General features: G+C 40.3%; 1 protein-coding gene across 7 annotated transcripts in view; it reads right to left on the reverse strand.

Annotated features, from left to right (window-relative positions):
* The window catches only part of march8 (membrane-associated ring finger (C3HC4) 8), a 68,630-nt gene that overhangs the window by 11,985 nt on the left and 36,678 nt on the right, over nucleotides 1–19,967 (reverse strand). For 4 of the 7 annotated variants that reach the window (XM_034897899.1, XM_034897895.1, XM_034897896.1 and 1 more), the window contains exons 3-5: nucleotides 8,803–8,853; nucleotides 2,022–2,101; nucleotides 682–1,620 (exon numbers count right to left, since the gene is read on the reverse strand). In XM_034897899.1, coding sequence (XP_034753790.1) covers nucleotides 682–1,620; nucleotides 2,022–2,101; nucleotides 8,803–8,853 — 1,070 coding nt within the window. Of the gene's footprint in view, nucleotides 1–681; nucleotides 1,621–2,021; nucleotides 2,102–8,802; nucleotides 8,854–18,475; nucleotides 18,545–18,582; nucleotides 18,946–19,967 lie in introns of those variants that run through there. The other 3 variants (XM_034897901.1, XM_034897900.1, XM_034897902.1) reach the window with 3 other exon arrangements.

Raw genomic sequence — 19,967 nt, forward strand, 5'->3', positions numbered from 1 at the left:
CTTTGGCCACCAAACATGACGTTTCACAAGAACACAAGAACACAAGTCCATAGAAGAACACATATTGAGAAACGCCTATAGTCTCTAAGATGGACACAGACTCCATTATTCAATACTAATAAATGTTTCACCCTAACCTCTGCCCCTACATATTCTCCAACATTGCCACTGCTCCCTAGTACGGCCTCTCCTGCAAAGACTAAAGCTTGCGGTCAAAATCAATCACATAGTTTCGTTTACTATTTAAGACACTGAAATGCCATATCGATCTAGTAATATTGAAAAATTATTTTAAAAAACACAGCTTGACAGCACAGTAACAAATGTGGCACACTACTGAGATAACTGTTAAGTGAAATGAAAGGGTTTGAAAAGAAATCATGTTTCTTCTAGAAACACATGCATGCTTGAATCAGGACATCTTATGGTGCTGCAGTATGTGTAGACTAAAGCACCTACGATGTCAGGTTCTACTGATTAAAAGCTTCACTCCGAGCAGCGGTTTTGAGGACAAATACTGCTTTGGAGCAAGATATTTGCTGGGTAGTTAAATAACAGGATGAGAAGCTCTCCACTACTCCACAGGGCTCTGGGGTTCACTGCCACGTTACGGCACAGGGATGGTCTGGGCTCTACCAAGTTACAGGAAGGGTGGATTATACTATCCAGAAAGTCACCCACCTGCACCAGTCTTCAGATACCGAATAGGGTGACAGTGGTCCAGTTTTCTCTGACAAAGGGGACAGGCAGCAGTCCAAGTCGCTGTCCTCATCCATAAAGCACAGGGGGGCAGGAGGAGCACCTGTCCCAGCCATGGTGACTGTTCCTGGGGTGGCCAGCTGAACCTTTCCCCTTGAAACTAGACTGGGCTGGTCCTCCTCAAACACGTCGTCATCTCCCAGTAGATCCTCAACGGGGTAGCTTAACTCACTGCCTTCCAGAAGGACACTAGAGGACTTGGTGATGTGGAGATGAGAGGCGTAGCTGCCCAGCTCAGAGCACTGCAGGCTGGCTGAGGTAGAGGATCGAGAGAAGGGGAGGAGGAGACGGAGAAAGTTGGCGCTCGAAGAGTCATGATGGTGGAGGTGGGTGTTGGAAAGAGGAGGAGGAGGGGTGCGGATGGCAGGGTCAGATAAGAGACAATTGGTGGGAGGGATGGCCAACATGTATTTGTAGTTGTTAGTGAAAGAGGGGACGAGGTGGGGGTTGGTGCTTGTTGAACAGGTCGGATTTTGGTTCTGGTGTGTTGGTTCTGCAGCCGGCTTGTTGTTGAGTGTGTGCACCCTTTGATCCGAGCCGGCTGGCGGAGCGGGCTTAGGCTTCAGGTCCAGCTCTCCCTCCGAGCAGGTGCGGTCTATAAAGTGCAGGCCGCGACAAAGGCTGTCTACGCGTTGGCCCACGTCGTTTAGAGACACAGAAAACCTGAGCGAGCCGGTGGGGCGGATGTTGACGGCAGAGGGGCGAAGCAGGGAGAGCCAGTCTCGTTGTTTGGCGTGTTTGGAGGCTGGTAGGGCGTCTGTGCAGAGGGTGGTCACTGAAATACCTCCTGAACCTTGACAGGTTTTACCTTTTGAATTCAATAGAACCACTGCAGTCTGCTTCTGACAGTCCTGATCCTGACTGCTGGTGTGAACGTGTTTTATGCATGTGTGTTTATGAAAGAGGAACATAATTCACGGCAATGGTAAAGGACAGCAGGAAAAGGAATGAGAAAAGACAAAAAAGAGAAATGGAAAAGACATCATGCATTTGAAAACAAAGGAACTTGAAAGAAGGAGATGCAAAGTTTGGGGGGCTTTGCCTCTGCATGAAAATACCAAACACTTGATGACCCATTTACTATAAAACCTTTTTTACAGCATGTTACACGCAACCGAGGCTACTTTAGTGACAGTGAATTGCTCAAGGGTAAAGGGTAAACATCATCTAGTGATCACCATTAATGGGCTGATAAATAGATTCAATTTATTTAATTTTTCATATCATTCTGGACTGAAGAGTGAAAGGGAGATGGTTTGTACCTGCAGATGTCCTGGCTGGAGGGGGAAACCGACGTCCTGGAGAAACTGCATGGAGCGTTGACAGAAGTCGGGCTCCCTGCCTATGGGAACAAAACAAAGATATAACTAGAGAAAAAACAAGTGTATTATTCAACAGGCAGGATCAAATCATATTTCCTGTGTTGCCATGAAAGGTCCTGTGTGGTGAGAATGATGAATTAACTATAAATCTGATCTTTAAATAAAGAGTAAGAGCACTTGCACAGGATGCACAGGATACAAAAAGGAAAAAACACAATACTGGCTGTTAATCTGTCTGATTAAAGTAGAGCCAGGCAAAAAATCACACACACCAGGCTGCCACAGAGCGAAGCGCTCAGGAGACAGACTGCGAGACAGAAGGACAGAGTTATGAAGAATGAGGCGTGGAGAGAGGCACAGCTGGAGGCTGTAGAGTTGTTCTGCCTCCACTGAGAATATTTAAACAGATGCAACAGATTACTAACAATGGTTCAAAAGGAAACTTCTGGTTTATACAACTTGGGCTTTATTCACAAACGCATAAACATATAATGTTGCCCTTGATTTAAAAATTTATAGATACCAAATATATAAAAATATTATATAAATATTGAAAATTCATTAACAATGAATTATATTTGATTATTTATACTGTACTACCTTATACATTGTTTGCTGAAAATTCTCACAGACTGACACCTACCAAATTAGCCAGCTCAGTAATCATAAATTGCAGTCACTGCAACATGGTTGTGGGCATTGCGTGCACTGCTTCACTGTTTAAGAGTTTGAGTGTGGATGGACAGACTTTTGGAGCAACCAGCCTATCAGCTTTTAGAAGTTATGGCACCTCTTTCCTCTTCTCCAGCCATTGCCACAACAGCTGTAGGCCAACCTTTTCTACTACTTAAGTTGTTACTCAACTACTTAAGAATTTCTGCAGTATCCGCTCCTGGAAGTTCATTTTTTAAACTTTGGACAGAGGAAGGCTAGCTTTTCCCCCGGTGGCCAGTCTTGCTAAGCTGGTTCTACTTTAACTTTTAGCATACAGTCATGGCCTCAATCTTCTAATTTAACTGTAAAAAAGAAAGCAAATAAGTGTATGCCACAAAATGTTGAACTAGTCCTATAACAATGTATAAAATGTGTGACACCAATCACAATGGGTAAAAGAATTGTCCAGATGATGTTTGGGTTGCTAACGTTAAGACATGGGGGGACTAATTACCTATTGATTTCCTTTCTAACTAAAGGGGAAATTTAAAGCTCATGAGCCCTGACGCCAATCAATAGAAAATCCAATGCCCAGCTATGCCCTTCGGTCGGTTTTTCCAAACAGCTCTTTTCTGTCTTTTTTCACTCCCACGCAAAAGACACAAACATGCTGTTCCACTCTTTTCTATAGTCCTTCTTTGATAGTGTATCCGAGGCTGCTTGAATGTCTCTTTAATAGTTTATTTTCCTATTTTAAATCACTTTTTGGGGCTCCTGCAGGCGTCTGTGTCATAAGTGTAAAAATAACAGAGAGCTCTCTGTTATTTCTGCAGAAGTAGAGCTCATCAAAAAGATCAGATCAAAGTAATAAAACATAGCAACCAGCACTGTATGTCTGCTGCTTCAGCTCTATAACATTGACTATAAAAAAGAAACTGATGACACATGCTGAGCTAACGCATCATATAAATGAAATCTGAGTGTAAACTGATAAAAAATGAGGGAAGTCAGGCTTACACTGATAACACTGGATGGTACAGCATCTGTAGTCCTTATTTTAATGTGTGTAAACACAATGTTCCAGTGCCACCTTGCCTCCATTAATCATTCGTGTTGTGATCTTGTGTGAGTTGGCCAATAGATAACCAACTCCGTCTCTGAGCAGACTAAAACAGCATAATGTGATGATAACATAGTCGAGATGGTAATGATTAACTTCCTTCCTAATGACTCTATAGACATCCGATCTCTCAAAACTGCCCTCTCTTACGACAAGGACATTTGATGAGCAAAGGTTGCCAGCATTTAATAGAGAAGCAAAACACTGCAGGCAATGATATCTCAACAACTGCTGAAAGATTGGGTCATATTTTACTTTAGAGGTTAGAAACTGTGAAAATAAGCATATTTACACTTTTAATGTATCCACTCAGTTCTTGTTTCAATCAGTTCTTTGGACCTGTTGAACCCGTTTATTGTGCTTGGAAACAGTCCCTTAAGTCTTATCATAACTAATTATTTAACCTTTGTTCTTCATTAACCGTCTCCATCTGTAACAGTAGAGAACTATCACTCTCATGTTCTAGCCACAGGGGCCTTTCAAAAGAACAACCTTTAAAACTCAGAGTAACAATGAATCACGGCCTCCCAGTGAGAAGCTCCATAACAGTTGGACACATTGCTGAACAGACAGCATGACTGGACAAGATCTTGACAAGGTGCCAATGAAAAAAGCATACAAGATAACCATCAAAATGCATTATTTACCTTGCCAACAGAACAAAACGATCCCAATGTGATAGTTTCGACCCCATCACATAATCTTTATCGGTTTGTGATGGAGGTCGAACTGTGAAACACGTTTCAGAGGTCAATAATCGTATTAAAGTGTATGTTTTCTTTCACTTTCTTTCTTGCCAAGGAAGATTGATGTTTGTTGTCTCATGTTTCTCTGGAAACTTTATTGTTAAATTGTTTGTTAGAGGTTTTTTATAGCTGCAGAGCTAAAATGATCAGATGATTAATTGATTAATAAATCAACAGACAATACTCTTGTTCCAGCTTCTCCAATATGAACATATGCTGCTTCTTTCTGTTATTTGTGAAAGTAAAATTAATATCTTCTGATTTTGGATGCTGGACATTTTTCAGAAAGAATAAATGACTGACCTATTAGTTGAAGGAATGATTTGCAGATTAACCTATTATGAAAATAATCAATGTAGTACCGGGGCCAGCTTCAGCAAAAACCAGTAAAACCCAAAAGAGCAATGCTGCTGGACTGAGCAGTTTAACAAAAAAAAAACAAAAAAAAACTAGTATGTGTTACAAGAAATTAATAATTAACTTTCAAACAGTGGCTTGGCTCAGTGCCTGGTTCAAACATTAGCGGTCTGCCAAGCTGAACTGGTTTACTAGATCTGATGGACAGACCCGATTTTGTGCACTTTAGCAGTGGAGCATGAAACTGAAGCAGTTTGAATTCCCCCAAACATCCCCAGATGTTTGGCTGATGGTCAACAGCTGCCCACTGAGTGGTGGGTCGCTGCTTTATGTCTTTTTAAGGAATGTAATAATTGAATTCCTTCTCAAAAAGTGTAGCAGGCATCACACAGCTCCCTGGCACGGTGATAGAAAGAGAAACGGCTACAGCTATGCCTCTTGACCTCGCCGAGTGGAAAGGCAATTCCTGCCAAATCACCGGGCAATCCTCCGCCCACTAAAGCTTTCAGAGCTGCTTTTATAGATATTCTACACTGACCATTCATTTAACAAAAATGATGATTGTTTGCCCTCAACTGCACCTTTCTTTCACAAATCTAAAAGTCACCTTCTGAATACATGAATCAATGAAGAAACAAATACACAGCAGAAGAGAGATAATGAGTTATTGGCTTTGGAGCAAACACCTTAATCCCCAACAGTGACAAGCTCACTAATGGAGGCAATAATATCTTTATGAAACATTTTTACCCCCTGGCTAATTGCTGCAGCTAGTTTTCCTGTTTCTGTGTATTGTATTGTATAGTGGGGAGAACAAGTAATTGATACACTGCTGATTTTGCAGGTTTTCCTACTTACAAAGCATGTAGAGGCCTGCAGTTTTTGTCATAGGTACACTTCAACTGTGAGAGACTGAATCTAAAACAAAAATCCAGAAAATCAAATTGCATGCTTTTTAAATAACTGATTTGCAAATATCCTGTTTACTTGTATTATTATAGCAGATGTATTTACTCCTTGTTGTTGTTTATATGTATGTCTGTTCTTATGCTTTGGCACCACAGGTGTATTTTTGTCATGCTAAAAAAGCAACATGAAATTGAGAGAGAGAGAGAGAGAGAGAGAGAGGTCCTGGTGTGTGTGTCCCATGACAGTAATTCCAGCGAGAGTTACACGTAACTGGATACCTGGAGAGTGGATGTTTTTTTGGAGTGGATTAAAGAAAACACCAACAGTTCAGTTGTCTACACCGCAAAGGGAACACAAATATCCTGCTAGGTTTTGACAGAATGAACAAATTCCTCTGATGTTTGAGCTCTGACAAATGATCCACACTGTATTTCCGTGCCAAGCTGAAAATTCTCCTCTCTAGCCAGTGCTGTGGTTGTTTATGTGGAGAGATATCTTTTAAGCAGGTCAACACTTGGATGCATGCACATTCATTTTTGATTTGATCCGACACGAGCCAATGCTATTAAGATGGAATCTGTTCCATGTGAAGCAATGTTTGAAAAGTTTTTTTTGTTTGTTCTTATTTTGAGTCTGGCTAGAGCTTGTATAGCAATGCATAAAAACAAAACACGTGTCCGTCAAGATCATCCGTTTAACGGTCATCAGCTGTGGCACATGTGTAAATGAATTTAAGTTCTTACCAGCTGTGCATTTTACTGTGATACGTAAACGTGCCTTGGTCTTTCATTTTATGGAGCTTTGCAACATATATGAACTTGACCTACATTTTATTTTCTTTCAGCAAAAAGAAACGCTTGAAAATAGGAAGACTGCAGAGTGGGGAAACTGCTTTTTTTGCATGAAATAATCTTCTGTAGTCTCTCAGATCATAATCTGATTCAAGCAGCTTCCAGGAAGAGGGGTTTCACGAAGAAACAATGTATAACAGTCACCTATATAACAGTCCACTCCTGAATCAGGTCTTTTTAGGTTAAGTCTTTGAAAATATCTGTCAAGAGTTTGAAGAAAACTTATACTATTTCCTTGCTTAGGTATTCCAAACTGGTCAAGCGATTCCAACCGGCAACCTTTACAGTCACAAGCTTTGTTGTTGAGATTACCAGCAGACCAGAGAACAATTAAAATAGATTTAAAATCTGCAAATCAGTGGTATTTCCCTTTAAGAAGGAGCAGAAACACCAGCTGGCAGGCAGACAGCTGGTTATTAATTAAAGCTGTCAAACATAAGAGCCTTGTTCATACTTTCTTTCTATCACTCCATTAAAGAGGAATGGTGGTCTACGTAGGACATTCAATGACAGGGCACGAGTGTCTAGAAACTACGAACTAATTAAATCCAGCACTCCATTTACACATGAGATACCTGGCACTACAATTTTTGGCAATCTGATTTGTGTGTGTGTGTGTGTTTGATGTTTGATATCACCAGAATGTTCTTGAACATGTTTTAATTAATTGGTTTCAACTATTTTAAGCGCCAACAAGCTATTAAACCAAAAATATCTGCCACAGCAGCTCCAGCGACACACAACATAACTCTGTTGGAAACCATGAAAGAAACTGACATTTTGGGAAATCGCTGAGAGTTTGATTAGAAGTTTGATACCGCTCTCATATTTGTCTGGTAAATATGAAGCTACTGCCTGCAGCTGGTTAGCAGAGTATAGCAGAAAGACTGGAAACAGCTTGCCTGGCTCCATCCAAAAGGTAACGGAATCTGCCAACAAGAATTTCAAAGCTCACTAATAACAACATGGATCTTAATTCCTTAATCTCTATAAAAAGTGTAGAAACTTCAAATCATAGTTTTACATGATGTTATGTGCTACCTAGAGGTTATGACTTAGCTTTCCACAGAAATCAATCACATGAGCAAGTCCACAAGTCCATAATCCTTTTATCACTGTTTTGTATTTTTGCTTTGAAGTTCTTACCCAACTTGAGTTGGAAACATTTTATATTGCAGGTGTATGCCCTGGTTCAACTTTGTACTCACTGCAGTTGTGCACACAACACACCCTTATGAAACAATAGATGACTGTAGTGAACATTTTGGGTCTGTTTACGTTTGGTTTCACTATGGAATCAGTAGTAAGATAAGCTAAGCCGTTATTGATAACTAGAGGGGAAATTCAGGTGTCGATGAATACGATACCATAGATGACTCAGGCCATGATCAGATGCATGAAGGTACTAATGTGTTCAATCTAAACATGAAAGCTTTCCTGGTTTCAGCACATCTATTATCCGCCATTAGATTCAAATAGAAGTAAAATATGAGTTAAATTAAATAAATCAATAACCTGCGCCAGTTTATGTTAAGTTGTTGGCATTTGTTATTGTGCAAAACCTTCCATCCCTCACGTTTTAAGGGTAACTCGCTTGTGGATCAAACACTATTGCAGGAGTGGTCCCGTGGTGACCCTGACACCTATTAGCACAAGTACAGGGTTTATCCTTATAAGAGGCTCAGGAGAAAAAGGATTTTCTCCTGAGCCTGGAGGAGTCACATTCAACATAGGGTGTAGCTTTGCCTAATGGAGTGAAGAAGAGAAGAGAGAAGGAAGGGACAAAATAGAGAAACATCTTGTTTGAAAAAGAGCAACAGCGAGCTAAGAAAGCCATGTCTACTCTCTGGAGATCGCTTGATCAGAAGGGAAGCTCCGATTGTGGTTATGTGATTCGAGAGAGGAAGGTTATCATCTCCTCTCACTCCACTCATGTCCGTCTCTGCTGTCAATCTCTGTCTACCTCCAAAGCTCACATCCCCACCATCCTCCTGTCTTTATGTTCTCGCTCTTTTCTTGCTCTGTGGTTGAGGAAGGCCACACATCATTTGATAAAAAAAAAAAAAAAAAATTGTTTTGCTCACCTTTGATATATTGCTGGACCTGCTTGCAGAATGACCCAGAGGCTTTTCATTCTGCAAAAGAGGAGAAGAAAGACAATTCATATCTGCACGAGCATTCTGCACAATGAAAACTGACATATTTACTTTTGGCATCACACTAAATGTGTAATAAATGATGCTGTTTTTGATCATTTGAAAAGATAGAAAAACAAAGATGAACATCTATCACTAGATAAGTGACATTTTTGACCTGCTGGTGGCACTACAATACACATCAGGGGTTCACCAAAGTCAGTAGGCTTTGTCCTCCTTGCAACATGAATGTGTGAAAAAAAAAGTATGCCAATACATATAATAGTTGTTGAGATATGGCACTCTGGAAGAAAAGTGGTGGACCGATCAACAGACCAACAGTGTCAGGGCTAGAGCCATGCTGCTAGCATGTATACAAATACAATAAAAAGCAGATTTTCCTCATAATGCCAAAAGTTTGTATGGTATAGATATGCTCAGCTGAATGAAGAATTCTTTAGCAGGAATGGGAAGGACTGGTTAATGGTTTGTCTCCTAACGAGCACGGCAAAGCTACATTTCTCAGCAGAAGAACTCAAGCTGTTTGGCCTCTTAAAGTTCTCAAAGTTCTTCTGATGTGAGACAAAAAGGAGGACAAGCCGATTACATAACACATCCGTCCAAACTCCAAATCAAATGGTGTCAGAATGTAGATCATTACCCAGGTACCAAAACAGTCCAATACTGTCAGAACACAACACAGTCCAGTATTGTTCTGAGGCTTTAATGATCTTCGATTCCCACTAAGTGATTTCAGCTTGCATCTAAGACTCAGATAAACAGCCACTGGGGTGCTGTACTGCCTTCAGTATTGGTATTTAAGCCTTGCATGGTTTCTTAATGAGTAATCAATCATAGTTACATAATGCTGAGTTCACACCAGCTCTGACAGGGCTGTGGTGCTTTAGATGCAAGAAAATCTTTGTGAAGGTAAATCAACTGTGTACACACTTTACTATACAGTAGAAACATGGCCAGATTGCACTGTTAGGGGAGAACATTTCCTCCAAGCTACAATCACATACAGTGCACACAGCAGACCACACATGGAAGTCTTCTACTTCAGAGTATTTATTAGAAGAATAAGAAGGATTTTTGGGAGGTTCCTTAAGACAATTATACAGAAATTACATTCACACATACACACTCCCAAGCCTAACTAATCCAACACCGACTGACTCCCCCCCTAAAAAATATAAAAGAAAGTAATATTAAAAATATATACACATAAGTAAATACACAATAACTTTGCAAACATCCCAAATGTGCTACTATTAACAGTATATGGACAATCAGGTGCCAACTTATTAAGGAGGAGAAAAGTAAGAAACTAAGAGAAAGAAAGAATGAAAAAATAAACAATAATTATGTCATGAAAATCAGAAACAATAGCAGGTTGATTGTAGATAATTGAATAAACCAAATGAAGTAAAATATCTAAGTGAGCAGGGCGAGGTGTTCCTTGCATGTGGCCCAATTTCTTTGGAGATTCTGGGAACGAAGAAAAAGGGGTTTCAGTATGTCTCAGACTATATGTTGATCTATGTGGGATTACATGATGTTTTAAATATGGAGGATAGTTACGGAAAATTAATTTTAAAATGAACTGGAGCCAGTGGAAATCTCTTTTTGACTTAGGTGGTAAACAGTTAAGCAACTCATATATACAGAACTATAGTCCTAGAAATCAACCAGTATTCCTATGCAGTAATGACAAAACCTGACCCAATATTTCAGGTGTGTCAATTAGTTTGTGATATTTTCATTACATTTCAATCCAATAAAGAATAAGAATATGAATATGTGAGCACATGAGAAACTAAGTTGATATTGAACACTGGAACCCTAGATGTCTGAGGCCAGTTGGTAATCCAGCCTTGCAGAAGACACCAAGAGAAACCCATGAAGACACACACACACACACACACACACACACACACACACACACACGTTCTAAATTCTTAATTACTTTGGCACTTCACTCTTGTCCTTGTCATGACTAGTTGTCATGGTGATAGAGGACCATTATGTGTGCCATGTCTCTCCATCACTCTGCTTCCTTCCATCTCAATCCTTATTTTCCTCCCATCTCACTTACTCCTTAGAACATTTAAACACACACACACACACACACACACACACACACACACACACACACACACACACACACACACACACACACACACACACACACACACACACACACACACACACACACACACACACACACACACACACACACACACCTTGAACATAGTTTCTGAAAGTGCGAACATAGCTAAACTTCCATCCAAACGTACTAATTATTGGCCTTTAAACTACTGTCACACACTCATCAAGTCTTACTAGGAGCTAAGGGGCAGTTCAGAGATTGCAATTAAACACACATCTTACGTCTCCCTTCAAATTTTATTAGCCAACTGGTCACAGAGCAATAGCAAAAGTGTTCATTATATGATAAAGCAAAGAGTTGACATTTTATCAGAAGAAAAACACAATTCTGTATAAACAACTATACGCAATTTCCTGTCACTTTGATAAACTAAAATGCCATCTGCAGTGTGTGGACATTATCTTCAATCTCAAACTGTATTCATCATCTTTTTTCATTGCCAACCTCCTGTGAGACACACTTCCTGATGAATCGAAAACTTGAAAGCTTGGATTCACATGCAAAAATATAAAAATGAGGACAAAAAAAGTCTGCAAAAAGCTCACCAGGGATATCACTCCGTACTAGTAGATCAAAGTGAAGCAGTTCTCCTCCGTCTCCTTGTTATTACTTCTTCAATGCCATACAAAGATAAATACACCACTGAACGGGTATAGTTTGTGCATCTGTTATCAGATTGTTGCTGAGGATCAAAATGTAGTTTTTTGTTTTTTTTACAGGAGATGACAGACAGGGATAACAGGCACTACAAAAGAATAGAACAAATTGATGATCCTTTCCTTCAATCCTTTCTAGGCCAAAAATGGAGTAACAAGCATATATGTCCAGACTGAGGGTTTCTAGGAAATAACAAGGCGACAAATGGAACGATGACTTTCATAGACAGTGCTTAGAGCAGTAAGGCTACAGGCAGATGACAAAAGATGAGAAAGGAAATAGATCAACACCATTTCCATGTGTCCTCTTTCTTTCTTTCTGACCCCGTTTCTCTAAAATTCCTCTCAAACTGTGCAACCTGTACGAGCTCTGGGAGTCACCTTCACTGCGGCCATAACTGTAGACTATAAAGAGCCTTATTCTCTGGGCTCATGCATCATTCTGATAAAGAAAGGCTCAGGTTTCACACACCGCTGTGTCCGTCTTTCTGCACCTCCTCTGTGGGTTTGTTTGCAGCCCCAGCCTTTGATGACAACTTTCAGAATGGACTCGAGACTTGTAAGAAAACAAAGCAGGAGAGTACAACAGAAGAGGAGAGGTCATATTCAGAGGGAGTCTTTCAGGGCTCTGTTCTTGGCCCACAGGGAGGAGGCCTCAACCCGTTTTTTGGCCAAAATTAAAAAAGATAAAACCTCAAAAAGGCAGAGTTGAATTCACAATTTTTTATCCTCAACAGCACTTTAAGGGTTTTAAATGTAATATAAATATAAGGGTTGAATACACCTTCTTAGCTGTCTTGTACGATTGAGGAGTGGATTATATACATGGGCTAGAACTGAAACAATTCAGTTTGTTGTCCCACAGCCTAATATGACATATTCTCATAGGTCGTCACGTCCGACGAACAGTCCTAATAGAGATTTTCAATTTACTAATATGACGAAGACAGCATAAAATCCTCACATTCAACAACCTGAACCAGTTAACTAGTTTCAGTTCATCGTCTTATTGTTGCAGCTTTAATATAAGTTATTGGATTTTACATGAAAACACTTAATGTGACCAGAGAGAATGTAAATGCTTGTGGAATATGAAAGTAAAATAACTGATCTAATTCTGCTGTAGGACTGATTGTGAAAACAGTAAAACACTGAAAAGAGTCACACACTTTGAAAATTTGATAAACCAGCCGAGGGGTTAAGGTCTCTTTCGTTGACAAATTAGAAAGCTTAATCTTGCAGCTAGATTCTTCCTCCTGGCTTCTGCACCACTTCACACCAGCATCATAAAAGTGTGTTTGTGTTTGAGGTCAATAGCTTCTCAGAACACAAACCTAAAACTTACCGTCAGCGAGGCTGCCTACTGCACCATCGGTGTTTATCTAAACCACAACCCGCGAATGAGAGATGCTTCTTAAGCGTGCAACCCTTCACCTTGTACATTGTTTGTACAGAGTTTGTGATTGTTTGTTACAGTTTATGCATTAAATATTATGCATGCATGTGGATTTTTTAAAAATGATTTTGTTGTATATATTTTCCTAAATGCTCCATCTACTTTGACTTATCTTTACTTCCCTGGAGTATATTTAACCATCCCCCAGAGGACATGCCTGGACTTGTCTGGACATCTGCTCTCCAGTGGAGAGAGTGATAGTGATTGAGACACTCATCAAAAGGAGTAGCGCAAAAATAGTTTGTTTTTCCAGCTGTGAATAAGCAACCCTAGTGCTCCTTTACAACAACCTTTTAGCTGCAGTGCATTATCGTCTGTTAAGGCTTCAATCAGTGAAAAAAACAACAACCATCAGATCTCATCATTGCCAGCAAAATGTTAGAACCGACATTTCTGTTGCCTTGAATACTCTGACCATCTGTATATCACAAATGTAAACAATCAACTACAACATGCTCAAAGCTTGGGGAAGAAAGAACATCAAGCTTCTTCAAGTCACTGCAGAAATATAATTAACAGGAAGGGGACTTGGAGAGCGCAGACCTCCGCCAAGGCCTGGCCCTGTCTTTCAACATTAACGAAAGTGAAAAATCATTTGTGTATTGTCCTGGAGAATTGGATCCGCTCCAAACTTTGATGGGTTCTTTCTTGGCCCTTCCTGCACACCACTGCAACTCCATAATCTACTCTAATAACAAACCACCTGTTTCCAGACGTTTGGAATCACACAGAGGAAGAAAATAGTGTTTTTCGACTTATGGGATGGGATGGGGTGGGATGTGTGAAGTCCTCTATTTTTAGGGTGCCAGGAGACAGTAAATTGATTATGGGTGATCAGTGGCATTTTAACAGACATCCTGGAAAACACATGCCAGGAAATGCAAAATACATGAGGTTTTCTTACAATAAGCGGCTCCTTCCTGTGTGTCCCAGATTCCAACAGAGAGTTGTTTAATGTGACAGTTACACGGTTGAAAAAGGGCCAAAGACTTCACTTTATCATCTCTAATACAAATAGCTAACATCATAAAAAGTGCTGTGAGGACGTGACTAAGAGATTGTACAGACAGAGGAAGAGTCATCAAGTAAGAGACAGAGAAGTCAAAAGAATGATAGCTATCAGACAGTGGTACTGAGGGGACCGTCGAAGGAATTAAATCAGGGAAATTAATGGGAGGGAGGTCTTTCTTTTCCGTTGTTCTCTCTCTGTAAATTTTTCCCAATTTCAAATGATGAATATATTTTTCATCTAAAAAGATACATTTCTCTGTTTGTTCATATCACTTCAATTTTATTGACGCAAAATGGGATTGTCAAGCAGACATACTGACCAACACATATGTAATTAAACAATACTTGGCGCCTGTGTATCGATACAGTATAGCCACTGAAAATATTGCGCTACTATGCTGTATTGATTTTTTTTTTTCCCACCCCTAGTAAACATTAGACTAACTCATCTTCAGTCACTTTGGTAGTGTTCTAGAGGAAGAATAGACGCTCTACAACTGAAACCTTAGACATTTGGTCACTCTCTACCTGTTTAAGCGGTTTGCAGTCAATAGATTATTGAAAACGTAATGCCCAAAAGAATCACAAGGGTCTAACATAGCTAAATCCTTATTTTTTTTTAATTAGGCGGACCATCCGTCCACCTAACGAGGCATGGGTGTTTATGGATTAAAGGAAACTATAAATACTAAACTAAAAATCGAATACATATATTATAATACAATATTGTTATTTGAACATATGCTAGGAACAAGAAGAATGCATGTAATATCATACAATGTATGTAAAGTTTAAATATACAAGTGAAAACACGTGTCCAGGTGAACAGGGCCTTTCACTAATTGGTGATATAACTGGATTTAATAAAGATACGGTAGAATATAACAGGATTTTGTAAGGTTGTCTTTCCATAACAATTTTTTGGAAATCAATAAACTGAGCTAACTTTTTGGAAAATCTCATTCCCTGTTGAGGGATGTGTACTTTCTAAAATTGTGAAGTAGGCTAGATGAAATGGTCAATTTCATGTCAGCTTTCACTTCACATGAAACCATTAAATGGCTTTACACTGCACTTTCACTTTCAGACTGCTTGCAGCATTTTGTGGGTTCTGGTGTCAGTAAAATACAAACATATGCAGGGGTGCATGTATAGCCTACATTTTTATTAAAGTTGCCAAAGTCTACTTTAGATTGAGCACCATGATAAAAATGTTTCTGAAATGATTTCTGCAGAAACAACACCACGCTAAAGCAACTACAACTACAACCACTTTGTTTTCAGTTAAACACCATACAGCTAGAGATAAACAGACACTAGATTGACAGGGGAGGAAGTAAAGCTTGTGGGTCTGCAAATATGACAACAGAAAGCCTGTGGCAGACTGCACAAGGCGGTGTTTAGATCAGACTAACTTTCCCTGAAATATATGGCATAAGCATACCATGATCTGCTCAGGGCTGATCATTCTGCCAAATGCAGATCACATTGTTACGCGTAGTAGCAGCTTCTCCAGCTGGCTAAGCCAGGCTCCCTCCTTCCCCTGCCCAGGTCACATTGCTACCTGGATGTGTGACGGCTAGACGGAACAAAAGGGGACATGCCGATTCTCAACATGAGCCGCAGCCGAGCCGCGACTGAGTGAACTGCGCCTACAGTTATATAAAGTTGTGGGGAATAAAATACTGGAAGCCTTGCAAACTGCCCTTTCTGAACAGGCACACGCTCAAAATGGTCACTGCACTAGTATACAACAAACTCCTGCCTTACTGTCTACTTCTGTCCGGTCACATCTCATTCTTTCTTCCCTATTTCTCCCCATGTCCTCACTTCCTCCCCTCTCCAACAGGTTTTAAGCTCTGCCACGACATGTGACTGCATTAATCTCCCCCTCCAGCTGCAGATTTGACACAAAGCTCTGTGATTTGGTGCATCAGTCGATGATGTGATATGCTAAACTGTAGACCCATGAGGGGAAAATGTATTTATATCAGGTCACTCTGCCACTAAGGCCTTGTGTGTTAGTCTGGAATTGCTGCATGCACCCATTAGCAGACAATCACTCTCCACATGGTTAAGCAAATTATCGTGTTATGCCAATTCTCCCCGTGTACATGAGCGGGAAAGTATGGTAAGAAGGATGTCTCTAACTCCTCCAGTACAGCAGGTGACACTCTGGCAACAAACAACAGAATAATAATCTTCCGGTTGATTTATGTCAAAATTACACCGACAGGTCTCTAAATTAGTCAACTTTAAGAACTTAATGTGTCATTCACACACTCTTGAAACAGCATAGGAAAGCACAGGGACCTCGCCAGATAGGTTAGCTGGCAGTCACATCGGGCTGGTCGGTCCCTTCACTTCTTTGCCAGACCCAGCGTTCAACAATCTGTTTAGCTATCTCCAGGTGTCTGCTGCTCGGCTGGGATTGAAGCAGATGGAACACAGGCTGAGCTTGAAGAAGTAGATGTTACGTGAGCAACCTGTCTGAAAGTTTTAAGTCTTCTGGTAACTGTACCAAGAGAAATCTCAATCATTCCCAATCTAGCAGAGAAGGAGAGCGTAGGTATTGGTAAGGAGATAACAAAGGGACAGGCTAATTATTGCTAACTAAAATTTTAGTTAACATTAGTAATTAAACCTAAACAGCTAATGTAAGTCATAACTGCCTGGGAGCTTTTCATGTACTGTTTCGTAATTCCTCTACTATGATACATTAAGTCACGTGGTTATGACACATTTGTAAGCCTATTTTTACAAAAAAGTCTGCTATGAAGCCATAACGTTAGATACAAGGTAATGGAGCCTTTTATGCATTGACATGTTTCTTTAGAAATAAACAATGGACAAGAGTCTTTAAACGCTTCAGATGTATAGGTATTTGCTGACATCAAAATGAATGGCAATCAATGGAATGCTAACGGCTGATGAGTGCTAGGTAACATAAAAATGGCGCCGCAGGAGCTACGCTTAGTGGAGGCTGGCTTACCCCCTTGATAGAAATAGGTTGCGCTGATTATTTCTAAGTCAAATCCATTCCAATGGAGTGGGGAGGGGCAGTATGAAGCATGCACAGACGCTTAACCGAACCCTTCTCCAGTTAAGGTACTGTATATACATGCAGGAATACACCGTTTACTAAAGGAGCTCTCTATGCTAACTGCGTTTTTATAACTCAGATTTTAACCAGAGTAAGGTGTCTGCATGGCGTTTGAGAAACCAGGGTATTACCTTAACTCAAATATATTAGTTTTTTTAAACTGCATGTAAAAGTTACCCTATCACACCAGAAGGAGAGTTGTGTGCCAGAGCACATGGGCAACATGTTAGAAAAAACTCAAGATGACAGAGCAAATGGGTTAGTGCGTTTATGTGCGCTGAATCTGACCAGATATAGTATTTTAGAATGTCCTGTACTTTAGCAATCTATCACTGTGACAGCACGCAAATAGCCTGAAGAGATAAAAAAAACAATGTCTAAAAAAAAGAAAACATGCAGTAACATGCTTGTTTGCAGTAAAGTAAATACAAGAATACTCATGAGGCATTCAAGTTCACGAGTCACATACAGTATTTCTGTGCACCCCCACACATCCAAAACAAAGGGCAGAGGCACAGGAGAAAGTGGGTCAATCTTTCACACTGAGAAGGTGGCATATGCTCCTCTGAAACCCACAAACATGTACGCGTGCACGCCCGGGCACATGCATTGACTGCAAAAAACTACATGCAGGATTTAGAATCTCCAATAAATAGCACAGAATACACAAAAACATGCATCTGTGTAAAATACTGTAATAATGTACATTCATAGCCTCAAAAATTACTGTGATACAGACACTTCTGCTTGACAGGAGAGACAGACAACCATTTCTGAGTATCTCTGTTCATTTTTATATATATATATATATATATATATATATATATATATATATATATATATATATATCACACACAAACACACTAGAAAGAACCACACATTCCTGGCAACTCTTTCATCTCTCGGCTACTGCAGCAGAAGAGCTCTGCCATCACCACGGCGACAGAAGGCCTTACCATAACAACCACTGAATGGAAAAGGCAATGAGCCCCTCCCTTTCCTTTTAATGCCATCGTCTTTTCTTCATACACGCCTTATATAGGATTGACTATGCATATAGATGATGTAAAGCTATGTTTGTTAAACATGATATAGAGCCTACACCCTGCAGCTTTAAAAAATAATCACAACAATGACAACACCGACATCAATACCATCAACAAAAACAACACAAGAGACAAACACCCACAAGAGCAACACCATCAAGAACAACATATCTGTACCTGAATCTTCATTTTCCAACAGGAATTCATGTCTGGATCCTGAAGCCACCTCACCTCTCTCACACTCACTCACTCACACACAAACACACACAAACAAACACACACACACACACACACACACACACAAGTTTCCTCAGGGAGGTTACATGCCTCCTCTGTATATCCTTGAGGTGAGCCGAGATGGAGAGGGCGAACGTAAGAGAGAGGGAGAGAGAGAGAGAGATAACAAACCAGTACAGAAGTGGAGCTGCGGCAACAATGTCAGCCGTCGCTGTGCAACTGCAGCTACAGCAGCACAGCGAGGAAACAAAGACAGACACAGGAAAAGATAGGAAGAGAAATGGCAGAGGGAGGGAGAACAAGCAGCTGCCCTACATTTTCTTCACACAGACACACACACACACACACACACACAAACACAGAGGCAGAGCTGCTGCTGCTGCTACTTGTCCAGGCTTGCTCTCCCTCTCAGACACACACAATCCTGTACTGTAATCCTGTTGGCCGAGCAACCACTTCCTCCAGCTGATCTTGCTGAGAGGTGGGGGAGGAGCAAACTGTTGTTGAATAATTCATGAGAGAGAGGGGGTGTCCTTTAAATAGACTCTCTCTGCTCTGCACACTGAGCTTAACCTTAAAGTACCTTACCCTAACCCTACTTAAGGCTGTCCTGCAACACAATCGCACACACACACACACACACACACACACACACACACACACACACACACACACACACACACACACACACACACACACAAAGAGTCAGCCCCCATCCACCAATCAGAGAGGCTGTTACTGTTGGCTCCACCAATCCCCAGCAGGAATAGAGGGACACGAGGTGGAGCAGAGATGATAGAGGGTAATTTCTTACACATATCCTCACAACTGTATTTAAGGGCAAAGTAACAGCTCAGCACAATCACTCAAATACTGAGCAATCCTACAGGTCATAACAGACTGAAGTCAATAAATAAACAAACTAATTAAACCATCAAGTAAGATGATGAGAGCAAGATTATACAAACTTTTCATGGATAGGAATATTGGGTATGAAGGAAAGAGAAACAAACATCTAACATAGTGTGTTAATTGCAGCCGTCTATGTTTAACACATGAACATTCCTTGGTCACGAGAACACGTAACATACACTATGTAAAGGCACTGGAAGAATACATTCAGACCTCTGGGTTATTGTGGACTATAAAGTCATTCTTTCATTTTTTTACCAAATGTTACAGTATTGACCTTTTAAGGGTCAATATAGATGATTAAAAACACAACTTTGGATTAATAGAATGCTCACAACCTAAGGGGCCTCAATAAGGACTTTGATATGAAAGTCATTATATTGTTTTGCTTGTCCTTGATAATGTCACTCTTTTCTAGTGACAATGGTTAATCTTTTATTTGACACCTCTTTTTTCCAGGTCATTCTGCTTCAATTTAAATGTTATTTGTAGCCAAAGACACATATGCAGCAGTGAGAGT

Source organism: Etheostoma cragini, chromosome 17 (assembly GCF_013103735.1).
Source record: "Etheostoma cragini isolate CJK2018 chromosome 17, CSU_Ecrag_1.0, whole genome shotgun sequence".
Classification (NCBI taxonomy): domain Eukaryota; kingdom Metazoa; phylum Chordata; class Actinopteri; order Perciformes; family Percidae; genus Etheostoma; species Etheostoma cragini.